Raw genomic sequence first — 26,916 nt, forward strand, 5'->3', positions numbered from 1 at the left:
GTTTTTGATCATTATAATGCTATTGGGTTATCCAATCATTATAATTATTGGAATTGCTTTTTAAATATATTAGCTATAGCAAATCCTTTGAACTGCTCTTTGATTATATTGGGTATTTAAACTAAATAACTCTTTAGATGACCATTAATGAAATAAAAGTTCCTTCCTAAGGATATTTTTAGTTAATCTAAAACAAAACATAGAAAGGAAAATGTAAATAATTAGTTTATAGGAAATGAGGAATACATAACAGACAATGGCTTGCATTTCTGTTAAGGTTTAGTGTGAGGTCGGAGGTCAAGGTACTAATAAGAGTGTTTGGGATGTCTGCTGCCATGAAACAAAATGGAAACTTGATTGATAGCTAGAGGGTTGAAGGGAGAGAGTGTGGTGGAGAAAGCAAAGGTCAGGGAGCCATTTCCCTTCTCTGCATGTATAATGATCAACCTTCACAACAAAATGTAGATGATCATGGTCAATATTGCGTATGTTGCATTTCTATGAGTATTGTGAAATGTCATTATTGAAGAATTCATAATAAATGTTTGGGTATTTTGAAAGTTAAAATAAAGTAGTTTACAGAACTGGTAGTTTTGATACCAGGTTTAAAGTAATCACAGAGTACTTTGTTTAGTCACACAATCAAATGTGTACAGGTGTAGTTCTTAGCACAATATTAACATTTTAGTTTAAATTGAATTTGGACACAAATAGCATAAAAAGTGAATCTCTGGCATTTTTTTTAATTTACTTTGTGTTTTTAGAATAACCTTCTCTTTTAAATAGGTCTGGTTTGCATGAAGTCCAGCAGTTCAGTTGTGGAGTTGGTTATGCTGCTATGTTCTCAGGTGGGTACAAACGAGATTAAATGTCAAAGGAAAAGTCAACCCTCATGTACATTTGTTTGACAGTGAAGTCATTCTTGCAGTATCAAGTTTTTGTAACAATAAAGTTTTGTATGATGTGTTAAAATAATTTTAATTTCTATCTTCAAATGATTACATCTATATATGGTATAGATGATTTTGAAGCAGGAACTGAGAGAGAGAATTTAGATAAATGAGAAAAAATAGTTTTTAGAATTGTACTAAAATTCTTGAATCAGTTGATCTCAAAATGAATGTCTTTGCTCTGTGTATTAAGGTTATAGAAATAGCTTTATTTATGTACTTTGTGGAGTGCCACTCTGATTCCCCTGGGAATCATGGGTTTGCCTCCCTTTTGTACAGGGGTTATAAAATGAGTAATAAATAATTTTGAATCCTTGTCCTTGCTAATTATTTTTGACATACACAATAGACTTGGGAAAATATCAACGAAGATGTGGCAATCATCATCATAAAGATGTACAAAACAAATTCCTCAGAGCAAGATTAATTCCAGTGTATAGAAACCTTGTGATTAGCTTTAATGATTTTTAAAACTTAAAAATTTTATATCCAGTGATGTTTTGTTTTCTGTTTTTCAAATAAACAAAGGAATGTTTTCATTGAAGGTTTTTTTTTTTTTTTTTTTGTAGTCTTTTTAAAGTGGTATCTTGCTGGTAGTAAATTCCTCTACTTAAAACTTTAAAATAGCCTTTTTTAATAGGAAGGGTATTGCTTTAGAGGTCAAGGGTTTTGACCCATTTCAACACCTTTGACCTTCATTTACAACTCTCATGGTTTACTTGCCTAACGAATAAGGATAATACAAAATTAATGTTTCTTTGCATCGATTTATTCATTTTAGTGCCTATGTTGCCAAATTTATTTAGACTGTGCTGATGGACATTTCATGAATACAAATTAAGGAATCATAGAAGGTGTGAAAAATCAATACTATGTGTTATCAATAAAGTGCAATAAGAACAATTACTTCTAGAGAGTATAGCTAATGGAATTTTATAATGAACTTGTAAGGAGCAGCTACATTTCTTAAAGGACTTATTATTCTTAGATTTTGCGAGTATTCTGTTTTTATAATTTAACCATTTTCTTTGGAATGCACTTTCTCTAAAAGCTTACTTGGTAAAATTTCTCATTAAGCCATCTGACTTTAAATAATTGATTGTTTATTTCTTGGATAGAAATCACTACATACAGTTTTATACCTGCTTGACATTACTTCTCCTTTTAGTATTCACTATTTCTTCAGAAGACTATGGTTCTGTTATTTATAGTGATATAGTTGTTTCATATGTAAATTTTGATAATGAAGTTTAACCTTTTAGTTTAGGATTGAATTTGGTTTGGTACATTGAAAGCTACTTCAAATATAGCACATTATGTATTTGGATGTCAGAAGCTGCACAGATAAAGAATGACACATGATAACGCCTATTTGTCATGGATGTCACAGTGCTGCTTAATGCTTATCTGATCAAATGGCATATGGAGATCACTTAGAAGAGTAAGTTGTAAAAATCAGAAATTCTCAGGCCTTTGTTTGAATAACATATATTGTTGGGTATTTGAAGTCCTCAGCACTTTTTTTTATGAGTTCTTCAAAAGTCCCATGGCATCTCTACAAGATGTAACACAGTGTGAAAAATGATGTGAAAAATGAAGCTAGAATTAGCTCCAGATGTATACAGATTGTTCCAGGGTGATAATTACATTTTTCACTTTGAATTTTCCTAATTCAAAGAGGTCAACTTGGTAATCACAAAAGTGATTTATTTTGTTAAGAAGTGAACTGTCTTTTTCTACCTGAAAGCTAGAGAGATATGAAATTGAATTTCAAGAGGACATTTTGCAGATCCTGGGTGGGGATGTCTTGAGTTTGATTGATAATTTTTTTTAGTGTGAGATAGGGTGGGAAGTAAAAAGCTACCATCTTGCTAAATTTTTAATTAATTTTTTAAGAGGAGATGGAGAGGATTGAGTGCCAAAGATCAAAAGATCAGGTCAAAAACTCCTTTTTCATCACATAAATAATGGGATATGCTTATGAACTTAACATCTGCAAATTTGATTTAGGACTTTACAAATTAGTTGGTGTTAATTTCATGGCAGTCAGCTATATTCTGATTATTTTTCTTGAGTCTATTCACGACTTATTTTCTTTTCAAATTTTTAAAGACAAGGTGTTTAACCATACTTTATTACAAAATATAATTATAGTCTCCATTTAGTAGTAAGAGCTGATCATATGTGATCTGCTGTCAGTAGACAAAATGGATCACTATATACTTCTTTAAAGTTCTGACGAACAGTATCCTTGTTACTAGTTGATTAAGCATCATTCTATAGTTTATCCTATTTAAAACATCTAGCCTATATTAGTAGGGTTAAAAAGCTCTCTTAATGTTCAATATTTTGCTTTTGAGTAAAGTTAATTAACTCATCTATTGCATCCCATATCAAATAAGTACTAGGTAACCTCTAAACACTGATTTTTTTTTAAAATTAATTTTTTCAGTGCTCGCGAATAAATCTTGGTTAGGCCTTGCACACATTAAGCAAGTGCTCTGCCACTGAGCCATATCCTCAGACCAAATTGCTTTATGTAAAATGTAACTACATTCAGTCTTTAGGGAAGTACATATTTCTAGACAGAAAAAAAAGTTGAAAAAGTTTTCAGCTATAGTTCAAATTCAGTTTGTCAGAAAAAAATACAGCTTACTAATGTTCTGTTTGTATATAAACCTGTTAATGAATTTAAAGAAAACATTAAATAAATGTTTCAAGTAATATTACTCCAGTGCTGTATAAAGTGCTTGTATCATGCTCATTTGACATTAATATCATTTTTGAAAGAACTGACATTGCATTCAAGGCCACTTTATAAAAGTGTTGTGATGCTCATCCTAATTCAGTCTGACATACATTCCAATAACACTACCTCCCTTCTTGGGTTTAAAGCTGAATTTATGACTGTGCATTGTGAAGTGCATCATTTAAAAATGGTTTCAACCCAAAACATCTAATAAATAAATAATGTGTATGGCTACTCAGTAGTAGACTTTCTAGACTAGAAATCATTCCATCGGATACTCAACAGTCCACTATCGGAGAGGGCTGTCAGATAAATCTTGTGGTAGCAGCATTCATGTCCTGTAAATCACATATTATTGTCTGAGCCTTCTGCCAGGTCATCTATTCTTTTCCCATTGATCAGAAATGCATACAGTATATAGAAAAACTAACAGCACCATGTAGTCTGGCTAGGCCTCCTGTCTGAGTTATTAATTAGCAGCAAAAGGTTAATTAAATGTTTAGCCTAATTAAAAAAATTAGATCAACATTATTGATATTTTTGGAAAAATTTTCTTCACATGAAGGTAATGATAAGGTTTGGTGTTTTCTTACTCAAGGTTTCTGTGTCTTAGAATTACCAGTTAACAACTGGTAATAGTCACAAAGCAGTCAGCATCATTATAGATTTTTAAATTTTATTTTATGTTCATTTTTTGGTCTGAATATTAGTAGAATATTCTTTTTTCTATAGTTTTCCTTTTGTCTAGTAAGTTCTGCTTCTCTATTTTGACTTTATCTCTGTGGAATCTATAATATTTAATGCTTTTGTCCTTGCCTTCTAGTTCCTTAACATTTCCTTTCATCATCATGATGAGTATCTTATTATGAGTATGTGAGTCACACAAACAAGGACATAATAGAAATGTGTGTGCATTATTAGGTGATTGGGTTTTTCAAGAGGTGGGGTTTGAATGTCCCATACTGTCATCTTGAAGTTCTTAAAGTTACCCAAATGTGCTATCATTTTTCTATGTTGGCACATGATTTTTCCTTCCTTATTAGCTCCTCTTATAAATGATAACTTTTGTTTTTGTTATTTTGAGATGGTCACCCTAAGTAGCTCAGGCTGTCCTGGTACTTTCTGTCTTAACACAAGTAAACTTCAAACTTGTCATTTTCCTGCCTCAATCTCTTGAGAGCTCGTATTACCAGTATGCATTGTGAACTCTGTTTATGCAGTGCTAAGGATTATTTAGTGCATGTTTGTTAGGAAAACACTGTACAGATTGATCTATATGTGTCCAACCTCAAGTCAACCACCTGCCACCCCTAAATGAATTAGTATCGTAATCACACTATTTGGTCCTGCTCAGAAGCTAGGATCAGAACACAGCTTATATCTATAGAAAATTATATATATATATATATATACATATATATAAATATATATATGTATGTATATGTATATATATATATATTGTTTTTGATCCAATTATACTGTTTAAACTTTGGTGTATATTTATTTATAAAGGCCTGAAAAGCCTAAAGACAATAATGGAGTGAAAAAACACCAAACCTTATCATTACCTTCATGTGAAGAAAATATTTCCAAGCATATCAGTAATTTTAATTTAATTTTTTTAATCAGGCTAAACATTTAAATAAACTTTTACTGCTAATTAATAACTCAGGATGCCTAGCCAGACTACATTATTAGTAAGTGATGTTTATCTGGATACAGAAAAATTTCATTAAATGTTTGTTAAATTAGTAACAAATATTAGCAATAGCGTTTTTGTCTCTTGAGAGAGAGGGATGTGGTTGGGACAGGGCCTTTCTAGCTATCTTAGCCTGGCCTGAACCTTGTTCTCCATCTGCTTCAACCTTAAATTCTGGGATTACCAGCATACTGTACCAATAGCGTAGTGACCTAACTAATGGCTGCTTTGATTGTACAGGAGCTGATACTCTTCTCAGTCAAAATCCTAGTGGGTGTTTATTATGTCATAAAAATACCTTTTAAATGTGTTTACTTTTACTGTAAACTAGGATAAAAATAACTCCAAATCCCAGTAGCTTTTGCTCATTGTCAGTTTTTAGCTTGGTTGCCCCCAACATTTGGTTCACAGATTAAGTGCAAAGGTTGAAGTTAAATTGATAAACCTAAGTATTGTTTTAGTACTTATATTACATTACAATTCTTGTCCCTTTTTTTTTTTTTTTTGCAGTACATATTAATGGCAACAGCTGGATAGCACTTACTAGATAGTGGCTGAATAGATTAGTATGCTTGCCTATTTAGGTAAGGTGTCCTCATTCATATTAATTCTTGTGTTTTGGAGTCATTGGAAAGTATTTCTCTGATAAGCAGAGTCCATCTTACTCAGAAATTATCTTATTCTAATTCTACTGTAATCTGCAAGACTAATTTAAATTCTGAATTCTTGCTCTACTTTGAAGAAAGGGCATAATACATGTTGAGTACATATTAACTGATGAGCTTTAGGTCTTAATTAAAAGGAAGTGATGACTTCCTATTTATTTATTTGTTTGTTTGTTTGTTTGTTTGTTTTCCAGACAGGGTTTCTCTGTGTAGCTTTGCACCTTTCCTGGAACTCACTCTGTAGACCAGGCTGGCCTCGAACTCACAGAGATCCGCTTGGCTTTGCCTCCCGAGTGTATTTTTTATTTTTGCTCTTTGATCTCTGGTCTCACTGTGTAGCCCAGACTGATCTAGAGCTAGCAGTCTTTTTGCCTTAGTTTCCCAAGTGTTGGGATGACAGGCCCCTGACTCTATGTTAGTTCCTAATGACCTCCTTTAAGGAAAATTTGTGCACATCCCCTCCCTCCCTCCCTCCCTCCCTCCTTCCCTCCCTCCTTTCCTCTTTCCCTCCCTCCCCCATTTCTCTCTCTCTCTTTCTCTGAACTACATCTGTTATTTTTAAGCAACTTCATTGGTCTAAGCCTAACATTCATTTCTTACATCAGACCTGATAAACAATGTGAGAAGTATTAAACCTCAGGTTTTTGAAAAATGAAACACTTATATAAATAAATTAATATCTTGGTATGTGGCTGGATTTCTGAATATCCAGTATTTTTTTCTCCTTCCTCAAAGTTGTTTGCATAGCAACAGATTTAGAAGATGTACTAAATGTTGAAACGTTCTTTGATGTACTGTAAATATTCTATTTCCTTTGTAACCAACCTCTTTTACGAGGTAAATAGTACTTTGGGGGGTAATTGACTTCTTTAAGATTGCTTTATATGTGCCATGGTCCAACCAGGATTAATATAATTTCATATTTACACATTTTTATTATTTTATTCCTTCCCTTTTTGATGTTTTCATACTTCTGTAGAATATACTTTTAGAAAATTAGTTGATATAAATGGACTGTTTCTGAGCTTTTGTTATTGTCAGTACCTATGATCTTTTGATTGCTAATGGAATGAGAATCAATAGCATAGTCTGTACCATTCATATGGGGGGAAAATCTTCCAGTCTCATCACCCAATTCTCCCATAAAGAACTGTGTACGTTTGTATCTGGAATATGCAGTAAGTGGAAGAATAGGTATCCTCTTCGAAGTGTTCAGAGCTAATTTAAATTTCATGCAGTGTAAACAGTTGACCTTATGTGATGGCAGTAAAAACCATCCCAGAATAGATATGAAGTTTCTAAACTCTATGGAGGATAGTTGAATTTATCATAAAAATCTTAGAATCACTAACAATTAAAAAAAAGACACCAGTTTATGGGCTGGGCGGTGGTGGCGCATGCCTTTAATCACAGCACTTGGGCGGCAGAGCCAGGCGGATCTCTGTGAGTTCGAGGCCAGCCTGGTCTACAAAGCGAGTTCCAGGAAAAATGCAAAGCTACACAGAGAAACCCTGTGTTGAAAACCAAAAAAAAAAAAAAAAAAAAAAAAAAGACACCAGTTTATTAACTACTTCATGCTTAATAACCACTTAATGTTTTGAATTGTTCTAAAACTTTATAAAAAATAACTTCATATTTGAAGGTAGGAACATATGTCTTCATACAACAGCAAGCATATATAAAAGTCAAAGTAAGTAAAGTATAAAGTATCATTTTTCAAGAACAAAATGTGTCTTAAAATGTTTAAATCAAATCGTAGGTTAGTGAGCATACACTATACACTGCTCTTTATTTACATTTTGATGTAGACTGTCCTTTGATATTAATTAAAGTGCTTTTTACGGCCAAAGAAAAACATAATTTCATTTTTCATAGTGGGCTTAATTTGAAATACAGGCATCCCGTTGATTCACCAGCACACTAGGATTTAGAAAACACAACTTTGAAAGGTACATTTTGTGGAATGGGCAGTACACCCTGTGGCTTGGCCGTCTAGTCAGAAGGATGAGACCATGCTGGCTATGTAACGACATCTTTGAACATTATTCTCAAGGGTGGTAAATGCAAAACAAAGTAATATCAACTGGCACTTAATTCTGCAAGTTCCCTGCTGATTGGGGTATTCAGTGAAATGGAACTCTTCCTGACAGGAAGTCAGCTAGTGAGGATGGAGACATTTGAAAATAAAGTGTGTTTTAATTTGACTCCCTGCTGTTTTACAACTCCTCTTTTAAATTTTGGATTAAGAAGAGAGGAAAAGGGAGGAACACAAATGGGAATATCCAGAGTATAGCATTTCTCTTTGATTAATATAAATGGGAGTACAGGTCAATATCTCTCTTTCATAGTTGTTATGGCTTGGTGCTCACCTTCTTATTCCAACTTTAAATCAGTCTACTAGTTGTGGTGTTACGAAATGTTTGCTTAAAAATGTAGTTTTAAATTTCCTTGGTTTAATGTCAAATCCTTTGACTTTTTAAAGGCTCAACTGTATTCAAGTATAACATTTTTTTATACAAAGTATATTTATGGTTCACTAATGGATTTCAGTCAAAGTAGTTAGTTAAATTTGGCCATCCCAGCTTTTTAGGACCCAGATTCACATATTGCTTCTCTTTAACACATTTACACTACTTGACTTAGGTAGTTGTTGAGATAAGATTGTTATGTAGTATATTGTAGTACCTTCAAGACAGGTGCAGTTAGAGTATTCTACAGGCATTCCATCTATTGTGTCTTTGTAGTGTCTAATTTTTGGTCATGTCACTATCTTATGACACGAAAGTTATAAGTTACAAAATGATTCTTACAAAATATGAAGTTTGAACCTTGACTTAGGCCTAAATGAAGCCCTAATCAGAACCCTGAAGCTAGCTAGTTATTTGCTTTTGTGGTAGCAAAAAAAAAAATAAATAAAAAAAAAATAAAAATGTGCAGGGACAGTGCTGAGATTATTGTTGTCTCCATTTTGAGTTAAACAAGATAAAAAGAAAAATGACTTTGGCCATTTTTTGAAAAAAAAGATTGAGGTTGGAAAATGTTGTGATGACTGATTTTGAATATTCATAAACATTTTTCTTCCTGTTGATGGCTAACAAATTTTGTAGCCTTGGGTGAATCAATTTCTTTTATATTCCAAAGACTTGGTTTTTTATAGAGTGCTGTGAATGTACTAAGATCTTGTTATTTAATATTTATAAAAGTATACATAACTGCTCATGGGACAAAATAGGGCACAGTTTAAAGTTATTAGTGCTGACTTGTGTTTTCAGAATACAGAACCTTCTCCCTGTATTAGTATTTTCAGTGCCTCCATTTTCCTTTCAGGAAGTTAATTTTTGTCTTATATCTTTATCTCACAAAGTAAAATAACACTATTTTCTTCTTCTCTATGTTCTTCTTTTCTCAGATTATTATATTTTTTTTAAAATTATATGTTCTGTCTAACCTTTTTCATCTTGAACCATAAAGTATTAACTTTCTGAGAATTTCTCATAGCTCAGCAATTTTTGCCTTTCTTTCCAATGGGTCACATTGGCTTTCTTCCATGGATGCCACAGTGATTCCATCACTTCCTCTTCTTATCATGATAGCTCTTCCTAGGAAAGTATGTATGGTATGCCAAATGTGGAAACAATGATGAGTGTTAAGAATCTGATGTTTTAAGGTCTTTGTAAACTTTAGTTCTCCTCATTTATACCACATATATTTTAACATAATTCATATTTAATTTCATTCAAAACTTTAAAAAAACTTTCTGACTATATTATTATCTTTACAAATTTGTGTAACTTGAATTTTGTCAGGATGGAAAAAGGACAAATATCTTTGGAGAAAGTTCTCTTAAGAATCTGATTCTGGCTTCAAAAATTATGCTAAGTACACAAGGTGATAAATTTGTTCATGACTTGATCTTACTACTTAAAATATGCAGATTTATCAAAACAGAACATTTCATATTTAAATATATACAATTTCAGTTAATCATAACTTTGAGCATCATGTTGAGACAGAAAAAGCTTCAGATTTAAGAGCATCAGATTTTAAGGTTACTTGTATTGCTATTTAAGTTTTGTTGTAGGCGGAAGAATGGCTTATATCATGGTGTCTATCCAAAGCAAGTTTTTGGAATTCTGTGTTCTACTAGGTATTAGCTAGCATATTATTAAGAGTATTGATAAACATTTGAAGATTACTGAATTATTCTGGATTGAAAGTATTGCTCCTTTTCACAACCAACGTTATAGTGTATGATTGCCCTGTGGGTTATGGTTCAACATCTATGAGAAATTTTTATTACTTGTATGTTTCTTATATAGTATGTGTTTAAAATTTGAGACCAAAGTTTTATGGGTACATGTAGTATGTTCAGATAATTTTAGTTCTGAAGATACATCATTTCACAGCATAAACATAAATCTTACTTGCTCATGATGAATACCAACCAAATGTGTGTGTTTTTACAATTATCCTTTATTTGAAGTTAAACTGAATTAAAATCTCATTTTATATTAACCTTGACGTATTTTTCAATGAATTACATAGTATATGTTTATGGTGGTTAGTGTGCAGCATAGAATACTCCAAGTAGTTAAACATCAGGAAAGTTTTCTGCTTTTAGTTAAAAACTGCTGTTTTCTGCATGGCCTTATTTACCACATGTTTAATTCTTAATGTTGTGTGCTGTGGGACTGTGCACGCAAAAGGCAGCATAAAGAGCTCTGCTTCTAAGTCTGTGGCTGTTACTTGCTACACAATAATAACGGCACTATTTTATTAGGTTACTTGTAATTAACTTCAGCACTAGACATCCATATAAATCATTGGTAATCTGTTTTCTTTAGATTTTTATTTTTTTAAAACTGAGTTAATGTACTTGTTTCTTTTTTTTTTTTTTACATATGGATTGAGGTTGTAATTGCTTTTTGGAATTAGTCTGTCACAAAATAACATACATGTGCTTTGAAGAAATGATTGAGGCAAGCTAATGAATTTTATATAACATTTTATAAAGATTTGTTACTGAAATAAATATTCAGAAGTAACATTGTTTTGTTGTGAAACTTAATAAATAGTGATTTTTATTCTCCCAACTCAAAAAGCGTCTAGACATTTGAACAGTTAAAGTGACAACACTTATTAATTAGAAAATATTTATACTTTTTATATTAAAAATTCTGGCATGGTAAAGATATCCAAATATATCAACTCCTGTTTATCAATTTATAGAAAGTCTTTTAATTTCAAACATTTTAAATTTAAACATTCAAACCTTCATATGTTTTATTTTTGCATATATTTGATGATTACTTCTTTACATATTGACTGAGAATTTATATTATTTATTATTTTATACTCATACTTTTTAATACTATTAGTTTATAATGTAATAAAAATTATGAAAACATACCTTTTATAAAAATTAAGTCTAAAGAGACATTTCTATATGTGTATGTCTGGCTGAGTTCAAGGTAATATTGTATATTAATCCAAACCAAAATTGAAAAAAGAAACCATGACTGTATATGGAATATGCGTGTAAATCTGTAGGAGAGGCTTTAGAGAGGCATAGGTTAGTTTAATCACTTATATGATATTAAAGTCTTTATTTGATCATTGTTAAATGAGTGTTAAGTGTATTGAGGGTAGAAATGGGAGCCATGAAGAAAAATAGACAGGTCATGAAACTAATGCTTTAAAAAATAACTTGACTGGTAAATACTTCTTATTACATTGAGTACATTAGATAGCTTAAAAATGTTTAAAAAATAATTAGCCATTTTATATAGTTGTAATGGATGTCTTTCATGGTCTCCCTCCAGCAGTCTTTAATGAACCCGCCTTGTAATTTCAGTGCAGGCTTTGAGATTCCCTGAAGACTTGACTTCAGACCTCAAAGGGCAGGAGTTGCCATATGTCTGGAGAAGCAGAGTTGCCGAGCAGACTGACCATGTACTAATAGGACACATTTATATAGCTCCTGAGTGTGGATCCCTGATAGTCTTAATTATGATCATCTGTTGGGAGCTTGTAGCTAGACAAGGTTAGAACAACTTCTGCTATCCTTGGAAACCATGCTTTCTGTATTGAACAGTGAAAGATATGAACAACGTTGAACTGAGTTAGGAAATTATTAGAAAACCATTATTGATTAAAGAATATTTTTATACATACTTGAAAATAAATGTTTTATGTGCTTGAGCACAGCTAAGTTTTCTAATTGAGTATTTTAGATAGTTAGGATATATTTATAATAATTAGGTATTTGATTATGTGTTACCTGATCTTTTGCAGTTTAAAAATCTTTATAGTTTATACATTCTATGAATAGTTACTTTAAAAATATCCAGTTCCTTGTGTATAGGGCTCCATTTGATGTTTTTTTTTTTTTTTTGCTAACTATTATGAAATTGGCTGTATGTTCAAATTTTAATAGAATTAATTTTCTCTTATTTTTAACTTTACTCATAGAACTATACTATGCTTTATATATAAATGTGTTCACAAAAATGAGACTAGCATTTTTCAAAGGGCAGTTACCTGTTTTACGGTCACTGAAAGACATCTCATGTGACGAAATGATGAAATAAGATTTTTCCTTTACAGTTCTCCTGTATTCCTTCCTGGCATGTGCTTATGGTAGGAACAGTATGTTAGATGCACTGTTGAGAGAGTGCTGACACACAGGCACATGCTGCTGAAAAGTCACTGAAAGTTTCCCTTGTGCACTGAGGGCCACTATATCCTTACCAAGAGCAAGTTTTGCCTCAGTTTGGCCTTTAGTCTCGTGTATAATGTTACTCAGTTTATGTTCATACATTTCCTTCTTTATTCAATATCTCCTCTCTGACCTGTTTCTTTGACTCATGATAGTGTTTCTGTCATCTCTTTTGGTCATTTAAAGTATAGCAAATCCTTTTCGATTTTTTTTTTTTTTTGAACAAAGGAAGGTAACTATAACATTTTAAAAATTAGTGTGGGCATTTAATTAAAAATGCAAGCCCTTGCTGAGTAGAGTGTCATTGCAGTTCAGTTCCTCAGGTGTCTGAGGCAGGAGGATTGCTTGAACCAGCCTAGACAACATAGCAATGTGGCTTTAAAAAAGAAAACCCTGGGCCATGTGATGTAGCATGTAATTCCAGCACGTGGGAGCCTGCTGAGAAAGGATTATGAGTTCAAGTTCAGCCCTGACTATATAGCGAGTATGAGGCCAGCCTGGGCTACCTGAGACCTTACTAAATGAAAGGAAACAAAGTCACCATATGTGCACATATTTACATACTCCCTAATTAACAAATGAATATATACATAAACATATATCACAGTGAATAAAACCCAAACCAAGATAACAAAAACCATTAAACAAAGCCAAAATAAATTAAAACCACTAAGACTTCGACTTTTTTTTCATAAGGAAGCAAAATAGGTAATTATGAGTTTGGGTGTTTGTTAATTTAGTCTTTGTTCCTTTCTTTTATATTAAGCATGTTTAATTCCAAACTTCACAACTTATTTTAATGGATTTTAGTATTCATAGAAATTAAGGTTATTTTCATTTGATAGGTTAGAATATTGACTTTAGAAAAACAACAAATACTTAATAATCAATATATAATACATTTGTATTTTCAAATTTTGTCATGAGTATTCATGAAACTTGAATGCTCCTGTTATTTGGAGGTTTTCAGAATAAAATGAGATAAATGTATATTGTCTACATAGGAAAACATGCATATATCAAGAAGGTCCATCTACCCACATGCAGGCATGAGAAGCAGTCAGGAACCCTGATCCACTCACCTGTAACCAGGGATGTTTTATTTAATTGTATGTCTTCACCAGCCAAGGCCTGTGAGGACATCTGCATGGGTCTCAGATTCTAACAGAAGCGCTATGCTTAATTACTGGACAAGCTGTGTGAGGGAGACCTGGACCACTTCTCTGCGTGGCTGATGGTGATTTTTGGGAACTGTCTTTTTTTTTTTTTTTTTTTTTTTTTGCACTGGTCTGCTTTAGCTTACCTGGACTTATTCTAATATCCTCATCTCCACATAAGTTATTAAAACTCTTGTGTGCCACATTCTGAACTGCTGGTGAAACTGTCCCATCTAAGATAATGGCATTCTACCTACTGTATCATTTCCATAGGCATTCCTGATATTAGTTATAAACAAAGAAGCTGTATGGAGATAAAATAGGTGTTCATCTGGACCCATAGACAATGTAGCATACTCAACTGATGTATGCCATGATGCCAGTGGACATTCTTTTTTTCAAAAGACAGCCTATAAAATTGGTAAAGTTAACAGACTTGCCCTTTGTATAAATAGCAATTTAAAGACAAAAAAATATCATTAAAAGGCAAGACAATCTAATACCCACCCACAGAACTCAAGGAGAAGGGAAAATGGCAACTTTCTTAAAAGTCTTTAAAAAAATTCAAGGAAACAGAACAAATACAAAGAAATACAAATATTTCAGTGAAGTAGAAAAACATTTCATGATATGAATGAGAAATTTAGCAGTGAGACAGAGTCCATAAAAGAATCAAACATCTTGGAACTGAAGAACTCAAGAAATGAAATAAAAAAAAAATACAATTGAGATGGTTGGCAACAGACTATATATAGCAAGTGGAAGAGCTTCAGAGCTCAAGGTTTATCCTTTGAAATACTAGTCAGATTAATCATTAAAGAATGAAGAATGACTGTGGAACTTATGAAAATGAAACTCCTCTCAGTGTGGAATGAGATTAAACTGTCTGTTTTCTCCATTCTTATTCAGCATAGTAATAGAAATCCTAGCCATAAGGCAAGAGAAAGAAAGAGCACCTGAATGGAAAAGGAGGTGGTGATGTTGTCTGTTTGCAGATGACATAATTTTACATGCACAAAACTCAAAGGATATACTAAGGTTTGTTAGAAGTGATTAAATGTTGTAGGACCCAAAATGAACATTACAAAATTCAATAACATTTTATATACCTATAGTATGTTTAGAAATCAGTCCCATTTCAAATTGTTACCATAAATAAATAGAAAACGAAAACTAAACTAAGAATAAGCTTAATTCAATAAAAGTTGCAAAATATGGATTAAAAAATTAAAAGTAGAAATGAGAATGGGAAACAGGTATTTATTTCATCTCAGGTCCCCCCTTTTTGCAATGATTTGTTTTTTTTTGTTTTTTAGTACAGCCAGATTATTTCTAATGATTCCTGAGTGGTTTGTATAGTAAGAATAATTTTCTCTTAAAGCTATACAATAACCTCTCTTTTTTACATAGATCAAATTGAGTGCCCTATCCTATTGTAGAACTATTTCAGCTAATGACTCTACCTATTCCTAGATCTTGGTGTATGTGGTTTTAACAGGTACCTTTCCTGGTATGCTGATAGGCACCATGGGTTGCTATTTTGTCCCCTATGCCAGGGAGTATCATTTTGATCTAACATTCTAGCCTGTTGGGTGACAAGGGGAGATGTGTCAGCCATCTCAGGGCCTTTGGCCTGTCTGCCAGTTGCTGTTGGCTCTTGCATCATTAATGCCTTAACTAAATGATAATTCCTGTCTGGGTACCATTAAGTTGATGATTACTAGGTCCAAATATAAACAGATACCCATCACAGAGTCAAAGATTTAACTCAGGATACAACTCAAGGGGGAATGATGTGAGAGCCAAAGTTATATTTTAAGTTTTAGTTGCTTGCCTAAGAGTCCATGAAACAAAAATGCCTCTGATATATAAGCCCCTTGCCCCAAAACAGATAGTTCCTGAAATGCTGGAGGCTTTTGTTTATGGGAGATAGCAAGCCACATGTTTCCACTCCCTAAACAAGTTTCGTTGACCTATCTGCACTGGATGTGTCTGATCACATGTGGGCAGGAACTATGTTAGGATGAACTCTTGCCCCTGATTGGATATCGGCAGGAGGTACACAGGCAGGAAGTACATCAGGATGTATGCTTGCCCCTGGTTGGATCTCATGGGAAATGTGGTGAATTATGGGTTTTGCTTTTTGAGCTCCTGAAAAACGTGACTTGGGGCCATTCCTGTGAACCTGGGTATGGACCTGGCCAGAGCCCATTCACCTGGCCAGTATTTAATTAAAGCTTGCTTCATATGTGGCTTTTAAAAAAATTAAAGTTGATACCAAAATCTAGAGAGACATTCCATGTTCATTTATTGTTACAAAAAGCTAGATGTTCATATTACTGAAAGAGATGTACATGTTGTATTTATCATTCATAGGAAAAGATAAAAGCAATCATAAAATCGACATGGAACCTCAAAAGACAATAAGCCAATTCCATTTTGAGTGGGGGAAAAAAAAACCATCGCTGAAGATCTAACAATTACTAACCTGAAATTAAGTAATAGTTTGTTGTGGCCAGTCTTAGCTTAAAAATGGGTACAAACGTCAGTGAAAACAGAGTAGAGAGCCCACATAGCTCCAGTGAATTGAATTTTACCAACAATAAAAGCAATACTGGAGAAGACTGTTTTGGTCAGCAATCAGTACTAACAAAACTGGATATTAATTTCCAGACAGATTCAACTATCATCTGTCTTTTAAAATATACAAAAACCCACTCAAATTGGACCCAGGACCTAAATATAATACTTACTACCAGCAAACTGACATTAGAGAATATAGCAGAGACACTTGAATGTTTGTGTGCAATGCTCTTCTGGGAGAATAATAGGCCAGCCAACCACCAACAAAAATAAAATAGATAATATAATCATCTCAAATCATAAAGCCTCCAGTTGCCAAGAGAAACAGTGATGGGTGAAGAGTCAATATATATAGTAAGAGTAAGTCAATATATATAGTAAGTACAATATATATATAGTACTGTATACAATATATATAGTAAGAGTCAGGTACAAACTGTTACCTGACAATAGATTGGTATCTGAAATATATAATGAGCTGAAGGAAATTGAGCAGCAACTACAAGCATAGAAACTTAAATCATCTGAGTTTATTCTTACTAATCCAGCGTCTGGGAGGTGGAGGAAGGAAGATGAGGAGTTCAGGCTGGTTGGATTAAATAGGGTGTTTGAGGCCACTTTGGGCTGCACGAAACCCTGTTTCAACAAAATAGAAGCTCTAAAACCAAATTTAGGTCATTGAAGAAATTCACAAATTATTTGAATAGACATTTCTTAAGAGCAGATAGAACAATTTCTAAAAAGTATATAAAAATAACTAGCTTATTAATCATCAGGGAAATTACTCAAAAAGTTAAAAGTTAATCTAGAAAAAAATGTATGTCACAAAATAGGATGTTACTTCAGTGATTATCAAAACTGATGAATTCTCAAAATAAATTGATAGGAAAAATTACATGTAATGAACCTTGTCAAAGTGTGGGCTGTGCTTTTGAACATGTTAATTTTTAGGAATTACTTTTATCTTTTAAACTTTTTCACTTGCAAAATATAGGCAAAGTTGTATAGTACCTTCACTAAATACGTTTTATGATACTTAATTTTTAGAAAACTACAGTTAATCTCAGTATGTTAGCATTCTAAATTAATTTAAATAAATAATTTGTATGTTTATTTTTCTCCATGTTTGAGAAACATAGGAATCAATGTAATATCATTAATAAAGGCTTTATTCTCTCTTAGAAAAATCTTTTTTTCTATCAAAACACATGCTTTACATTTTGTGGTGCTCTGGTAGTCTTGTTGAATGTGCTCATATTGTCACTGCATGACTTCAGAGCATTAGTAACCTAAGAGTGTGTTTTAGTAAAAATTGATTCGGCAACAGTTATGGTCCTAGGCTGTGATAATCAATTAAATATAGCTTTGGCACAGGTATGAAATTATTGACTCTGCTGCTTTTTGAGGCCTTCCTCTTGAAAGTGCTCAAGTGTGTTTTGAAATTACTTACTTGCATTAGTGGTTGGATTTGAGGCTTTTAACGTGTTTTCATCAGGACCTCTTGGGAAAGGATAACCAAGACCTTTAAATGTACTGTGCATTTTGTATCACTATATAATTGTAAATACTGTTATGAAATATTGAAATGATCATGAAAGATGATGACCATTAAGCTTTTCTTTCAACTATTAAAACTCACTAAAGGTTATATTGAGCTGTGGTTTATAAAATTGTTTAGACTAACGCCTTGTTGATAATTGTTTTTGAGTGGAGAAAAATGCCTTCAAACACCATGATTAATGAATATTCTTTTTAGTTTTGGCAACTTCCACAAATTACTGTAGAGAGTGTTTTATTGCACAGAAAATGTATTTGGTTTGATCATTGGGAATATAAAAAAAAAAAGTAGGAATATTTTCTCTTAGGCTTCAACTTCCCTTTCATAAGCATTGTTAATTTTGAATAGATTTCTTTGTCACTTATTATATTATTCCTTTTACCTTAACTAAAACAACAAACAAAAAAGATTTATAGATGCTGTCTGTGTGAACCAGAAGTCAAGTGATAAATTTGCTTTTCTGAGCATCAGCAAAGGTTGTCATTTTCCAATTGTCTATGTACCTTCTTGTCTAATTTTTTGTTCTGTTCTTGACTTTTAAAAAATTATTTTTAAGATAACATTCAAAGTAGTAGGTTTCATTATAGCAGTTTTATGAATAATAGCATTAAAATTTTGTTTTATTTATTTTTTCTTTTATTTAGACAGAAACCTAAATATCCACTTCATTATTAAAGGACTTTAAAACTAAGTATATATCATTGTAGTTAATTCTTGATCTGATTTGTTTTTAATAGTATTTTGTTTGACATGCCAATCTAAATTTAGGTCACTATTATTTTTTAATTGGTGATTTTTAGTTATAAGTACCAATTTTATCATATTTTCAGTCTAACTTCAGTAATGCTATTTAAAGTTTTTTGGAATTTAAATAGCCTATCTTATGATTTTATTTTTACATAAGAATTCATTTGGGCAAAAGTAAAATCAACAAAGTTTACTAATTTATTGAAAATATAGACAAGAGTATGTTTATGTTTTCTTTATATGAAATTTGAATTATGTAATAAAGCCCTTTTGGTTATAGTTTTGAATAATATATTATCAATATGAATACTAGATGATACTCTCAAAGATAATATGACTTTGAGAGTAGTTTTAGATTCAGCTTGAATTTTATGGTTCTGTGTTGAGTGAATGTGAAGAGTGGGACCCTCTGCCCTGGATATAATTTCTGCTTACCCTCATCTTCTTGCTACCTTGCTACCTCTGAGAAGGAATGTGGTTATGCTCTTTGCCCTTTTCTTTAGGATAAATTCTGTTGTGGAATTTGATTGTTTTTAGTTGGACTACATGTTTGTTAATTTCATTCTGACCTAAAGAAAAGGACTTTAAGTCTGATTGAAATATCTGTTTTACACTTAATTTGGTTTATATTATTGAAATAAATTTAGGATATCTATAGTCTGTTGGGTGGCAATTTTGAATTTTGAGAGAGTATATAGACTTCTTTTCACTTATTCCTAAATGTTATTAAATTGAAGAATAAAATGTAATAAATATAGTATAATATAATAAATATAATAAGATATACTTGGAATAGAAATATTTTAATATTGTGTTTATCATGACAAAATAGTATAAAATTTCCAAAACTTATCCTCCTTGTGTTAGGATGAAAACAAGTCTTTATGACTGTGTCTTTTTTCTTTTTAATAATACATTGCCTTTTCCTCCTTTTGGCAGATCTAGTTATTGGATGCCTTTGCATGTCTACTGTTTTTTATTTTTATTTTACTCTATATATTCTATGTGTATGGTCATACAAATACTTTTGGGAAAAATGGAATCATTCACCACAATCATGGCATGCTGTTTTATTCCTGATACCTTGGATTTTTTTTAAAACACAATGAATGTAGAACAAAAGTGGTTACAAGAAAATAAAAACAGAAGAAGAATGTACACATCCATATGCAATTAGCTTGAAATGACATAGAATTTAAAACTCCACAGGTTGTTACATTCAGAAACGTTATTTGGTTAATGATGAGCAATGGTAAATAGCTGAGTCTAGTCTTTCAATTTAGATTTTTTTTTTTTTTTTTGGTTTTTCGAGACAGGGTTTCTCTGTGTAGCTTTGTGCCTTTCCTGGAACTCACTTGGTAGCCCAGGCTGGCCTCGAACTCACAGAGATCCGCCTGCCTCTGCCTCCCAAGTGCTGGGATTAAAGGCGTGTGCCACCACCGCCCGGCTTAATTTAGATTTTTAGAAAGAACAAAAAAATAGTTGAACAATATCATATAACTTATAATACAAGGGACCCTGAGAGTGTTAAGAAAAAAGGTATCAGGTTTTTTTAAAGATAGGTGTGTGTATTCACGTTTATGTAGATGTACACAGATACATAGAGCCTGGTGGACTGATATGGACACATGAATGCATAAACATGGATACATTCACTGCCATTTCTGAAAGTATTTCAATTTGTAATGCCACTTCTTATTGTCTTAATGCTTATTTTACATAGGTCTTGAGAGTAAGGGATAAAGTATTCATTTGAACATGCTCTGCTGATTGATTCCCACTCTAGGTTTTTTAATAGATATTGTTTTAGTGGATAAAGTTAATATATAAATTTTTAATGGTTAGTGAATATGGTTGGAAATTTATAGCACTTATTGTTAAGTTATATGCCAGTAAATTATAGTTTTCCAGTTCATAACTGGTGTATTCCAATTCATTTTCCCTATGTTATTAGTAGTCATTTGGTGGGAGTATCTTTCTTCAATATGGATTATCTTTATAAATATCTATGTTATCTGCCCCTGGTGTTTTTTGCTTCTGTTGAACCTAATCCTGGTGATATCAGTTTAGCTAGTATACAGTGGTGTAAAACAACAATGGTAGGAAAAATATGGACCTGCTCTTTCTGTTTAGACTGAAGCAAGTGTTCACTTAATGAAATGGATCTTTCTGTTTCAGTCTCTGTTTGCACTGGCCTGTGTTGAGTCAGCAGCGGACTTCCCATAACTTTTCCTTTAAGAACTAAAGGAAGTTGAAATTGATATGGAAGATGTTTTTTGTTGTGGCATTAAAAGAACTAACCTAAGTATAATTTCCTCAGCTATTTTTCTCTGTTTTTCAGGAGTGGCAAAATTCTATTCAGAAGAATGCAGGCCTTGCTTTTATTGAACTTGTCAATGAAGGAAGGTAATTTATTTTATATCTATTTATATTTTACTTTAAAATATTCTTTTATTTTTTTCTGTATGAACTGATACTTTGGTGTTCTGTATATATTGTTTTTGAGTCAGTAATATTTTAGTGCTTTTGTTTATTGATTACTAAATTATGCCAATGTGTAGTCATTTTATAATCTTCATAGTTACACTGCTGAGATTCTGGTTTTTATTTTCAATAATTGTGTCTAAGTGTAGCAAAAATAAATTGATGTTTCTATTTGTATTTGTACAAGGAAGCCATATTTATTTGCAACTTTCTATAAAGTTTTGTTTGCAGAACTATTTAGAATTTGGTATCTGTGTTTTCTCTCTCTCATGTCATAGTCTGGCTATGAGGAAGAATAGCATAAGTTTAGTTTTTGTTATTATGGGCTGCGAAAGTGTGGTGGGTGATCAGCAGGTATGATTTCCACTTAAAGAACAGAAATAGAAGATTTTGAGAAACAAACAATTAGTGGTGGGAAACTGAAGCAGTGACAGTATGGAAATGAAAAGGGAAGCAGTATTTAAGAAAATGGAAGAACTGCTGGAAGTATCACCATCCCTGATATCAAGTTGTATACAGCAATGAGAATAATAAAAACAACATCACATTGGCATAAAAACAGACACAATGATCAAAACAAATACAGGTACCCACAGCTGGCCAACGTGCAGAGAGTGAGAGAACTTGGAATACTCAGTGCTAAAGGGGATGTCGCCATCAAATTCCTTCCCTCAGTGTTCAGGGAACCCTGTGGAAGAGGAGGCAGAAAGATTGTAAGAACCAGAGGGGATGGAGGACAGTAACGATACAAGGCCTTCTAAACATAGCAGGACCGACATACATATGAACTCACAGAGATTGTGGCATTGTGCACAGGATGTGCTGAGTTCTGAACAGATGGGTTCCAGCACTGAGAGAAGAAGTAGACGCAGGCCCTAAACCAGAAAGCTATGTCTAATGACAACTGCTCACAAAGGAAAAAAATTAGTTCTCCAAAAGGGTCTCACTGGGGATACAAATGGCTCTTCAGGCCAGGCCCCAGGTCCATCAGTAGATGGCCAGCACAAAACAAACTCAGTGGCATGTTCGTATGTTCTTTTCTCATAAGGTGTTTACAGGGCAGGGTTTGTTTTTTGTTTTGTTTTGTTTTTTCACTTCACAGGTTCTTTTGACTTCTGAATTTGGGTTTTTAGGAAATTTTCTGCATAAGATATACATCTATATGTATATATCATGCTTTATCTTTGGCTCTTTTTCTTCTGTTTGTTTTTGTAGTCTGATTTGCTTGTTTTTGATTTATATTATTTTATTTTACTGTTATCCTTTAGATGTCTGTTTGCTTTCTACAAAGAGGCAAAAAGGATGTGGATTCCCATGGGAGAGAAGATGAGGGGGCGTGGGTTCTCAGAGAAGTTGAGGAAGGGAAACTGATCAGAATATATTGCGTGAAAAATATGTATGTTCAATAAAAGAAAGGAAAAAAAGAGAGAATGAATGATTAATAAGGTAGAACAAATGGCGAAACCAGAATGATGAGCAGGTTACTTTGTGTCTGTTTGTGATAGCTGAGTTTGAGTTAATGGACTTGAAGACTTGAAGTATAGATTAAAAGGTTGCTGGTTTTTCAGAATAGTATCCTAAGCAGAAGTAATGTTTCAAGGAGGCTTATTTATATTGCTTGGCTGATCCCATCAGTGTACTAATTTAGCACTGAAAAATCAGGTAAAATTTAACCAGAGAACATAAGTATTGAGATATATTTTCAATAGGCGGTATTGTTAGTCATAAAGACATTAGAAAATGGTAAATATGTATATTTTGGTGGAAAACATCAAAGTGGTGGAAACAATATCTGAAACATTGTGATGAGTAAATATTTATGATCTTGGGTACTACCAAGAACTTTTACATTTTTCAGCCACTGTTTCCTCATTTATTCATTATTTATTATATTCAATATCAAATTTTTCTTAACTTTGAGGATATGGCAGTAAACAGACAATTATCTTTTGTGGAACTTACATTTCAAATATAGATTATGAACTATAAACAAATTAAGTTGTATAATATATGAATAGTGACAAATACTAAGGAAAAAGAAAATACAGAGCAGAATGGATGAGATGATGTTTTAGGAATAGTTTTGAAGAAAAGATTAATGATTGGGGCCAGACGGTGGTGGCGCACGCCTTTAATCCCAGCACTTGGGAGGCAGAGGCAGGCGGATCTCAGTGAGTTCAAGACCAGCCTGGTCTACAAAGCGAGTTCTAGGACAGCCAGGACTGTTACACAGAGAAACCCTGTCTCAAAAAACAAAACAAAACAAAACAACAACAACAAAAGATTAATGATTGGTTTTCAGTTTAAAATAGGACTCATTGAGAAGGTGAGATTTGGGTATGTACTTGAGGCACATATCATAGGTATATGCACACTCAGTTATTCTCAGCTAAGAGAATAGTCACTGTGCAAGTGTGAAATTTCCTTCTATGTCTGAAGAACATAGCTAAAATAGTGATCAAATGAAGAAAAGCAGGTGAAGGAAGGTCAATAAAAATACAGAACAAAATTTTGAGTAACCTTAGAAAGTACTTTGTGGTGAATTCCATTATTGAAGGATATTGAATAGAGGAGGTAGACTATCTCTCTTATGTCTTAAAAGGATCATCATGGTTAATGCAGATAGAAATTGGAGGATAGAAGCCAGTAGCTCAGCTGTAGGGCTAAGTAATAATTCAGCATGATGGTTACTTAAACTAGAGTGTAACAGTAGGAGATAAAAACTTGGAAAGTGTATGGATATATTTTAAAGATATAACTTTAAGTGTTTCTCAGCCATTTGAGTTCCTGCTAATGAGAATTCTGTCTTTAGATCTGTACTCCATTTTTAAAATTGGATTACTTGGTTTTTGATATCTAGTTTCTTGAGTTCTTTATATATTCTGTATATTAGTTCTTTATCAGATATGGAATTGGTAAAAATCTTTTCCAATTCTGTAGGCTGCCACTTTGTCCAGTTGATGGTGTCCTTTTCCTTACAGAATCTTTTTAGTTTATGAGGTCTTATTTACTAATTGTTGATTTTTAGTGCTATACTAACAGTGTTCTGTTCAGAAAGTCTATTCTTGTGCCAATAAGGTCAAGGTTATCCCCCACTTTCTCTTGTATTTGCTTCAGTGTATCTGGTTTTAAGCTTTGATCCACTTGGACTTGAGTGTTGTACAGTGTAATGGATATGGTACCTATTTGCACTCTTTTACATGTAGACATCCAGTTTCACCAGCGCCATTTGTTGAAGATGCTATCTTTTTCCCAGTGTGTATTTCTGGCTTTATAAAAAATCAGGTGTCCATAGGTATGTGGATTTATCTAGGTCTTTAATTCTATTCCATTGATCATTGTGTCTGTTTTTATGCCAATACCATGCTGTTTTTATTATTATAGCTTTGTAGTACAACTTGAAGTTGGAGATGGTAATACCTTCAGCAGTTCCTCATTTGTTTAGGAGTGTTTTAGCTATCTTGAGTTTTTTCATGTTTCCATGCAAAGCTGAGAATTGTCCTTTCAACATCTGTCAAGAATTGTGCTGGAATTTTAATGGGGATCACATTTAATTTATAGGTTGCTTTCGTAGGGTGGCCATTTTAACTATGTTAATACTACTGATTGATGAACGTGGGTAGTGATGTTTCCATCTTCTGATATCTTCTTCAATTTCTTTCTTCAAAGACTTGAAGCTTTTTATTATAAAAGTCATCACTTGCTTGGTTAGAATTACCCAAGATACTTTATATTATTTGAGGCTATTGTGAAAGGTGTTGTTTCCCTGATTTCTTTCTCAGTCTTTTTTCATTTGTATATAGGAAGGCTACTGACTTTTGTGAGTTAATTTTGTTTCCAGCTACTTTGCTGAAAGTGTTTATCGGCTGCAGGAGTTCCCTGTTGGTATTTTTGGGGTCATTCAAATATACTATCATATCATCTGCAGATAAAGATACTTTGACTTCTTCCTTTCCAATTTGTATCCCCTTTATATCTTTCCATTGTCTTATTGCTGTAGTTAAGAGTTCAAATACATATTGAATAGATATGGAAAGAGTGGACAGCCTTGTATTGTTCCATTTTAGTGTAACTGCTATGAGTTTCTCTCCATTTAAATTGATGTTAGCTATGAGCTTGCTGTAAACTGCCTTTCTTATGTTTAGGTATGTTCCTTGTGTCCCTAACCTTTCTAGAACTTTTATCATGAAGGGGTGTTGTATTTTGTCTAATGTCTTTTCTGCATCTAATGATATGATCATGTATTTTTTTCTTCCTTCAGTTTGTTTATATGGTGGATTACATTTAATGATTTTTGTATATTGAACCATCCCTGCATCTCTGGGATGAAGCCTACTTGATCATGATGGATGCTTTTTGGATGTGTTCTTGGATTTGGTTTGCAAATGTTTTGTTCAGAAAATTTGCATTTATGTTCATAAGGGAAATTGGTCTATATTTTTTTCCTTGTTGGGTCTTTATGTGGTTTGGGTATTAGGGTAACTGTGGCCTTAAAATGAATTTGGTAATGTTCCCTCTGTTTCTGTTTTATGGAGTAATTTGAGGGAGGGTTGACCATTTTGTGTTGACCACCTACTTCTGAGCTTGGGCTTCCTGTAAGTGTGGTTTGTATATCCAGTGAGACCCATTGGAGAAAACTAATTTTTCCTTTGAAAGAGTTGTCATTTGGAGACCACTTCTGGGTTAGGGATGGGTGCTTATGTTTACTTCCTCTTTTAGCACTGGGATCCTTATCTAGCTTAGACCTGTGCAGGTCCTGTTCATGCTGCCACCATCTCTGTGAGTTCACATGTGTCTGAAGACTGTTTCCTTGTTGTCATTCACCACCCCCCCGACTCTTGACAATATTGTTCCTTCCCTTCTGAATAGTCCCTCAGCTATGAAGGTAGGACGTTTAATGAAGACATTTCAATTAGGACTGAGTGTTCCAAGTTCTCACTTTCTCAACACAGTGTCCAGTTGTAGGTCTCTGTATTATCGCCCATTGACTGCAAGAGGATGTTTCTTTGATGATGGCTGAAGGAGATGCTGATCTGACTTTAGCATGGTGTCAGGCTAACATTTCATAACCAGCCATGGTGTAGTACAGCTGTTGTCCTTGTCCTAATGGTGGTGATATTAACATCTAGATAGCATTGTCACTGACTCCGTCTATCTCATTCGCAATTTAAAAGATACTTGTCAGTCCTATTCTTACTAGTTTTGTTGTTTGCTTTTGGTTAACTTCCAGCTGATGAATGGATAATGAAAATGTGGTTCATAAACACAATGGAATTTTATTTATCTATGAAGAAAAATGAAAATATGAAATCTGCAGGAAAATGGATGGAATGGGAAACTATTAAGTTTATTTATAATTATGTTTAGGTAAACCAGCACAGAGAGACAAACACTGCATTATCTGTCTCATCCACAGATTCTAGCTTCTAGTTTTTACAGTTGTGTAGTAGTTTGTGGGGGGAGGTGTAGAAGATAGTAAACTAGAAGGGAGCCCATGGCAGGAGGAGAGAACCTTTGATGAAGAAGAGAGGAGGGTCATGGCACTGTGATGAGAAGTGGGAGAGAAGCTAATGGGATTAGAGTGTTGAAGACTAAGGAGAGGAAGG

At 33.1% G+C, this 26,916-nt stretch overlaps 1 protein-coding gene across 4 annotated transcripts in view; it reads left to right on the forward strand.

Annotated features, from left to right (window-relative positions):
* Lrba (LPS responsive beige-like anchor protein) overlaps positions 1–26,916 on the forward strand; it is a 563,056-nt gene that overhangs the window by 149,671 nt on the left and 386,469 nt on the right. For all 4 annotated transcript variants that reach the window (XM_052731913.1, XM_052731912.1, XM_052731914.1 and 1 more), the window contains 2 exons: positions 787–848; positions 21,168–21,232. In XM_052731913.1, the coding sequence (XP_052587873.1) occupies positions 787–848; positions 21,168–21,232 (127 nt within the window). The remainder of the gene's footprint in view (positions 1–786; positions 849–21,167; positions 21,233–26,916) is intronic.

Source organism: Peromyscus californicus, unplaced genomic scaffold (assembly GCF_007827085.1).
Source record: "Peromyscus californicus insignis strain IS unplaced genomic scaffold, ASM782708v3 Scaffold_9__1_contigs__length_137607984, whole genome shotgun sequence".
Taxonomy (NCBI): Eukaryota; Metazoa; Chordata; class Mammalia; order Rodentia; family Cricetidae; genus Peromyscus; species Peromyscus californicus.